Here is a 7,009-nt window from a genome sequence, read left to right as displayed (position 1 = left end):
CAACAACTTCATTTTTCAGATTAAATCTGGGTTTGACTGGATATTTCCTATTAAAGTAAAGTCTTGATTCTGTGTGATTATACATATTCTAATTCAATAATGATTCCCCCAAACGCTTCACTTGTAAGATATGATACTCCTGTCCTGGTTAGTCGAAATACAGACAAGAAAACCCCAAGGGTAAGTTGAGAGATTGTTTATTGCTGTAGCTCAGTCTTGGCTAGGCTGTTCAAATCGAATGGTCACTGATACAGATAGTGATAGGGTCCAGCACAGGCACGTGAACAGCTTGATTCTCTGAGAAGGCATATGTTGAATGGTGCATTGTTCTTTTCAGGGAATATGTTTAGCTCAAACTTCAAATTGTAAGAAAAAAAACGAATTTGCACAAATTTTAAAGAAATTGAGGGGTTTCAAAAAAATCGAAACTAAAGTCAATCAGTGCATGCAGGTGAACATTGATAGTCATGTTAAGTTTTGGTGCCTGGAAACTTGGGAAACAGTTAAAAGCTCCACAATAATCCAACATTTATATTTAAGATTCAAATAGGCTTACATGTACGTACACCTCCAATGAAAAAAATAATGTTGAATTCCCAAAACTACTTAAATCCTTGGTTGCTTTTTTTTAACTGACTTCAAAATTTTGATCAAATTTCTCAAAAGCAATGCCAATGGGATGGGATTCCTTTTCTTTTGTTATTTTTTTACATTGGTTTCCACTTTACACTGACTAGTAAAAGTATATTTTCATGTGTTGGAAGACACAAATCACACCAGAAGTTTGCAGTTGACATAATTGACAGGATATGATGACAGTGACCTTTTTTCACGTCCCTTTTTCTCCCATCAGGCACGAGCTTTGAGAACCAGCCCCCAGCCACCAACCAATGCTGGGCCTGTGCCAAACCCTCCCCCTAAGGGAGGTAGCAAATTGCCCCCTGTGGAAGCGCAGAAAGCCCAACAGACCGATGAGATCTTAAACTCCATCTTGCCCCCAAGGTATATTCTCAAGTTGGCCATCAGTGCCTCTAAGCTTTAACACCAACATTGCCAAAATTTTACAAGCTGAAAACTCATATATGGGAAAATTAAGGACAATAAGGATTTTTAGTTGAGGCTTAAGGTTTTCATTTATTAAAGAGTCTGAATACCATGTTGGTAGTCTGAATTGTACATTAGGTGCCATTATTTCAACTTAACAAAACTCCATAGATTTTTCCAAACCAAAGTATTTACAAAGAGCTCTATTGATCATCAAGGTCACAGTTTCATTGCACTCACAGTATCCCTTCCCAAAGACAAGAAAAGTGAATTGTACTTATTTGTGGCCCATGTGAATTGCAGTGTAACGCATTTACATGTAGTGATAAATATTGTTCAGGGAGTGGACGGACAATGGTCAGCTGTGGGTACAGCAAGTATCCAGCACTCCAGCCACCAGACTGGATGTGGTCAACCTTCAGGAGCAGTTAGACACCAGACTGCAGCAACGACAGGCCAGAGAGACGGGCATTTGCCCGGTTCGTAGGGAGCTGTACTCACAGTGTTTTGGTAAGTTAACTCATCCTGGGCTGTGTTGCACATCTTGAGTTCATGTCCTGTTTCTGTCTCATCTACCACTCTAGAAAGATTAAAGAGCCTTGGATGCTGGAGCACAGTGATCACAAACACTAACCTTTGACCTCTTTCATTAAGAAGTAATGTTCACTTGCAGAAAATAAGCCTAATATTTAGCCTATGTCTGGACGGTAGAACTATTATACAACTGGAACATAATGCTAAAAGTCAGCAATGAATCAAGGGTTCGTAAAAGTTCCCAAATCATTCCATATCTGAATCTTTTCATAACACAGACCATGCAGTTTAATACAGTGCTTATGTCATAACTAAAATGTCTCTTTATTACAATACACTGTACGACTTGAAACCATCATAAAGATTACCTTTTCATTTGGGGGAGGGGTATTTATTGTTCTCCAGTGTACTGTGTTGGAAGCTTAGCTACCTATCAATGATCATTTCTACCAATCACAGATGAATTGATTCGTCAGGTGACCATTGAGTGTGCTGAGCGAGGCCTTCTGTTGCTGCGTGTTCGTGATGAGATCCGCATGACCATTGCTGCCTACCAGACCTTGTATGAGAGCAGTGTGGCATTTGGCATGCGTAAGGCACTGCAGGCCGAACAGGGCAAATCAGATATGGAGAAAAAGGTCAGTCTACAGAGTCTATCTCTTTTGATGCCCCATTTCCTGACTTATCCCTTCAAAAATGAAAATTCTTCAATTGCCAGTGCTAACAATAATTTCTTTCTTAAAGTGTATTTGTAATGATTCGCTTTTCGTTCACGCAATTTTTCAGCAACTTTCTGCATTTTTCCATGTGTTAAAACTGTTATATGTACATCCCTATTCCTTTATAATACATTGAAAATTTGAGTTTTTCAAACAGTTAAAATTTTGCATGCTTTCCTGGACAATTGAGGGCACTGTTGCTGTGAAGTCATCAAGAGAAGACATGACTCACTGCATATGTTTTTCTGTTCAAATTGTGAAGCCAGTATTTGCTTGCTGAAATGCTTGTTTTATATTAGTAAATTAAGTATTAGTAAAAAAATTAGTGAATTGCCAACAGAAAAAATGTAGACTTTTTTTGTGTACAAACCAATGTAACATTTAGTCTTTCTCCCAAGGATGACATCACAGTTTTGCTTTTGAATATGGAAAAACCTCAGCATTAAACCAAAAAGGCAGTAAAATACTCTTTTGATATGATGAAAAGAAAATTGAATATGAGGTGAAACTGAGACACACAGGATTTTGAAGGTTTGTCATTACATTCCATTGCAGGTACCCTGTAAAAAAGTGTGCCATAATTAGGTTCCCGATCATGTGTTCTTCATGATTGGTGGCATAGCCAGAAAATTGAGTTAAGGGGAATTGATAAGGTTCTACTCACAACATTTTATGAATTGATAAATTAGTCAGTTTGACTGATAAATTAGTTTGCAGTTTAGTTAGTTACCTGACTTACTTTAAGGCAGTTAAGTACTTTGCTGTCATTTGTTATAATACAGATTGTTGAGTTGGAGCAGGACAAACGAGAGCTTGAGCGACAGGTCAATGAACTGAAGGCAAAATGCGATGCCATTGAAAAACGGGAGGCTGAGCGTCGGCAGGTGGAGGAGAAGAAACACACTGAAGAAATCCAGTTCCTGAAACGCACCAATCAGCAACTGAAGGTAAGCTAACTGGATCAAACCAGTTCTTGGTCAAGCAAACCAGCAAGTACCGGTTCATGGCATATGGGACTAGATATAACTAGAGCAATATGGGGAATTGCTAAAAGTAGGAAAAAAATGCTCAGTGAAAACAGGCTACCAGCCAAATGCTGTGCATTGGATAAGTAGTTTGGCTCCTAACCAATCTTTGCTTAGCATAGAAACTTCCCTAAGCAGTATCATCTGCTTGGCAGCTTTATGAAATTGGGCCAAGGGTCAAATTTTCACCATTAAGTGCAACTTTGTGGGAATCGCACTTCTCTTCTTTCCAAAGAGACTGAAAACATGGAGCATAGCAAACAACATACTTAGCATAAATATAATACATTTACATAAATACAATAGAATAACTTTTATTTGCATGCAGGTGCATGAAGCAGATACAGGCTATAAAATATGCTTATAAGTTTGATGGAAATTATGACCAAATACCCCCAAACCAGTTTCAAACATCTGAAAAATTCTCACCAAAATAATGTTAATTGTTAATAGCTACAGGTAGAGAAAGCAGTGGAGTTTACATGGTTCATGTTTAAATTGTATCCGTTTCCATATAATACATTTACATAAACAATTCATAAGCCTTCTTTTGGACTGGTGGGTCACGATTTCTCGGTCCTGACAAGGAAAACTCTTGTCAACCACTTTGCAACTTTTGCAGAAAGCCAAGTTGTAAAATTGTTTTTTTACATATAAGATTGGTTTATTAGCAATTCAGTTGTTACGTAGTGTAGAAAATGTTGTCATGCAACCATGTAACTGCCACATGAAGAAAGTTAACTCCACATCGAGAACGCTCGCGTTTATGTAGATCACCAAGTCATGTTTATTGCATTGTAAGCTCCTCCAAAGATGCAATACAGCAATCCTCTGCGCTTCAAACATCATTTTGAGGGTCATGAGTGTGTACATGAGTCAGTGACTGTGCGAGTGATGTTCACTATAAAGACAATACATGTAGACGAAATTGCCTTAAGGAGTGTAATACACTACATCATACTCTAGCAAATTAAATGCATGGAAACTTTTGAAAGGCACACATACATGTGGATCCAAATGCTTAACACTCTCTGTCTATAAACCTCAAATAAAGGTGTTTAAATGTCTCCAAAAACGTCCCACAAATGCTAAAGTTGGACTAAGGGTTCATAACATGTATAGGCTGTTAGCAACGCTTGTGGAGTCAGGGATGATGATCAGTAAAAACAGATAACATTCAGCTTTATGACTCCATCAGAGACTACCCATTTTTACTTCATTTGGTGTCATTCAATGCTGCCCTCAGCAGTCTACAGATGATAGTTCAGTGCTGCCCTCAGCAGTCTACAGATGGATAGTTCAATGCTGCCCCCAGCAGTCTACAGATGGATAGTTGAGAGAGAGGGCACTAAACAGATTTAGTAGTCTGCTACTACACAACACTACAAAAAATATTAAATTTCTCATTTCTCTTTTTCCTACAGACACAACTGGAGGGCATCATTGCTCCCAAGAAGTAGTTGGATGCAATCACCATGACAACATCAGTCATCTTGCGTTTCCATAGATACCATCCAACGTGCCTAGTGCCTACCTCTTCTTCCATTCTCTGTGAGCAAGTGCTCCACCATATTCCAGCCAAATTGAGGATTTTATTGAAAGAATTGATGCATTCCGTCCATGGATGAATATTTTTCACCATTTTGATAGTTTTACAATTGCATTGTTTGAAATAATTTTTGTACAACATATTGAATTAGTTTGATTTATTTCTTATGACTGAATCAGCTAATTGGTTCCCAAAAGCAAATACGGTTCATAGTCTTTGTAAAGTTTTCTGATATTTGGAATAGGAAATGCATCTGTATTTGTACATGTATTTTGTTGATATCTCTCATAAAATATGTGCCTTCCTAAACCTGGAGTTTTTACTTCTGAAAACTGGCACAAGTGTAAAGATATTCTTTAAATGGAAACCGAAAATGTACAGCACCCCCCTCCATATTTTAAATTACATGAATTTGGGGGGCAGGTTAAAGGCAAATGTTCCTCGAGGAATTAATAAGCAAAGCATGGTGCAGTTACAAAATTTTGTCCCTCTGTGATTAGAACTGACAGTGCTGGTCTCCAATTTCCCCCCAACTTCCTGTTCTAAACCAATTTCATTGTCCTTTTTGACAATGGGCAGTAATATCTGTTCCAAGGTCCAGCCCATATTTCACCTTAATTTTTATTGATGACTCGACAACAACGATACAAGAGTTGTGCTGCACTCAATTCTTATTGGACTCTTCACCCAATTGTGTTTTCTAGCTGTGTCCTTCCATTCGCTGTTTTCAGTTACATGTAAGTGCCTCACTTACTGTGTGGTTCTCTTCATTCTATATTGCATCACTCTGTTTGGTCCATCAGGGTCCTTTTTCCTCTTTTCTTTATGTTCAGTGGATGAGGATGTATAATCTACTTACCCTCCAACTTCAGAATTATATCCTAGTTGTAATTTAATTAGCATTGTTGAGAGCTCTTTCCTAGAGATGGAGTTCGAATCTAGTTTTTCCCCACTGGATTTTTTCCCCAAAGTTTCAAGTCCATTCCAAGTGAAGTGTACAAATCTAGTGCAACTGAGGGGCTCCACAAATATGTTTTGTGAACTTGACTTACTGAACCAGAGTACTTGTGTATTCCCTCTGGCTTATTCAATTTGTGTGTATGCAAATGTATTCCAAATGCAGTACAGTACAATGCATTGGTATGGCACATGACATGATATGTGTCGTATTCCAGTATTGCTTCCATCGGATGTCACACAGTACGTACTTGAGTAGCACAGAAAGTATGCCATAAGCATTGAGCTAGAGTATATACAATATGTGTAGATGAAAATGGATTGCTTATCAGAAAATTCTGGTCATTCTTATCTGTATGGTTTCATCGTTAACCTTCAATCTTATTCACATGAAACCACCAAAATGATTTTTGTATTGATGTTTGGCCAGATTCCTTTGGAAGTGTGCATTATTAACGTTACAATCTTCCAAGTTTACCATATTTTTCTTATCACAGCCCACGTGTGTTTTTATTCCTCCATAGTATTACTAACTAGAAGGCCAAGCTCCATCGGTAATACACTGTTGTAAATTGGGAGGAGAATTCAGGTTGTGCTCATTTTCAATGTCCGAATAGTAATTATTCCGTCCAGTCCCATTCCTCGCTCTGTTGTCTTCATACGGATCCAATGTAAATTACTGTTATGTGCTTCCCTAGAAAATGGTTGGCAAATTAGCGGTATTCCCTGTTGACTTTATTTAAGCATATTAATGCAAAATGTGTACATTTTAATTGACTCGACGTGTGTTTTGGTTTCTCTCAAGTGAGTGTTAATTGAATGATATTAATTATTAATAGTTTTGTTTGTCAATCAATCATAGGTGGTAGAGGGCTGCAGCGTTAACAGTTACGACAGTCGGGTGTTAATGGTGTTGGGGGATTAGTGGCGAAATACATGTTATGTTTGGAAAATATTTTTGTGAATTTTGATGTACTGGGCACCTACTAGTGCTAACATTTGGTAGCAACTACGGTGAGTACTGCATATCCAATTACTTTTCTCTTTATCACCTGCATTTTTGCATAACAAATAGTATACTCCAATTTGCTTCCAAATATTCCTCATGCGGGAGCAATGACATTGATGAATCCAATGGGAGCGGGGAGGAAAGTTGCCCCTCGTGACACGTTGCCAGTCTA

The 7,009-nt window shown here is 38.1% G+C and overlaps 1 protein-coding gene across 1 annotated transcript; it reads left to right on the top strand.

Annotated features, from left to right (window-relative positions):
* Positions 1–39: 39 nt before the first annotated feature.
* dnali1 (dynein axonemal light intermediate chain 1) lies at positions 40–6,783 on the top strand. Its single transcript, XM_022245771.2, has 6 exons — positions 40–180; positions 854–1,002; positions 1,385–1,554; positions 2,038–2,216; positions 3,080–3,244; positions 4,747–6,783. Exons 1-6 carry the CDS (start codon positions 100–102, stop codon positions 4,780–4,782), a joined length of 780 nt encoding a protein of 259 aa, XP_022101463.1. The 5' UTR covers positions 40–99; the 3' UTR covers positions 4,783–6,783.
* The last annotated feature ends 226 nt before the right edge of the window (positions 6,784–7,009 follow it).

The sequence above is a fragment of the Acanthaster planci genome, linkage group LG02, assembly GCF_054643075.1.
Source record: "Acanthaster planci isolate LZ-2023a linkage group LG02, COTS_SCS, whole genome shotgun sequence".
Classification (NCBI taxonomy): Eukaryota; Metazoa; Echinodermata; class Asteroidea; order Valvatida; family Acanthasteridae; genus Acanthaster; species Acanthaster planci.
Note: the sequence above shows the minus strand (reverse complement) of the source record. Positions and strands in the feature narration are given on the sequence as shown.

Excerpts from the sequence above, each read along its gene's own strand:
- dnali1 (XM_022245771.2), top strand. The coding sequence starts at position 100 with ATGATTCCCCCAAACGCTTCACTTGTAAGATATGATACTCCTGTCCTG. Across the intron at positions 1,003-1,384 it reads AACTCCATCTTGCCCCCAAG|GGAGTGGACGGACAATGGTC; the intron begins GTATATTCTCAA and ends AATATTGTTCAG. Across the intron at positions 3,245-4,746 it reads GCACCAATCAGCAACTGAAG|ACACAACTGGAGGGCATCAT; the intron begins GTAAGCTAACTG and ends TTTTTCCTACAG.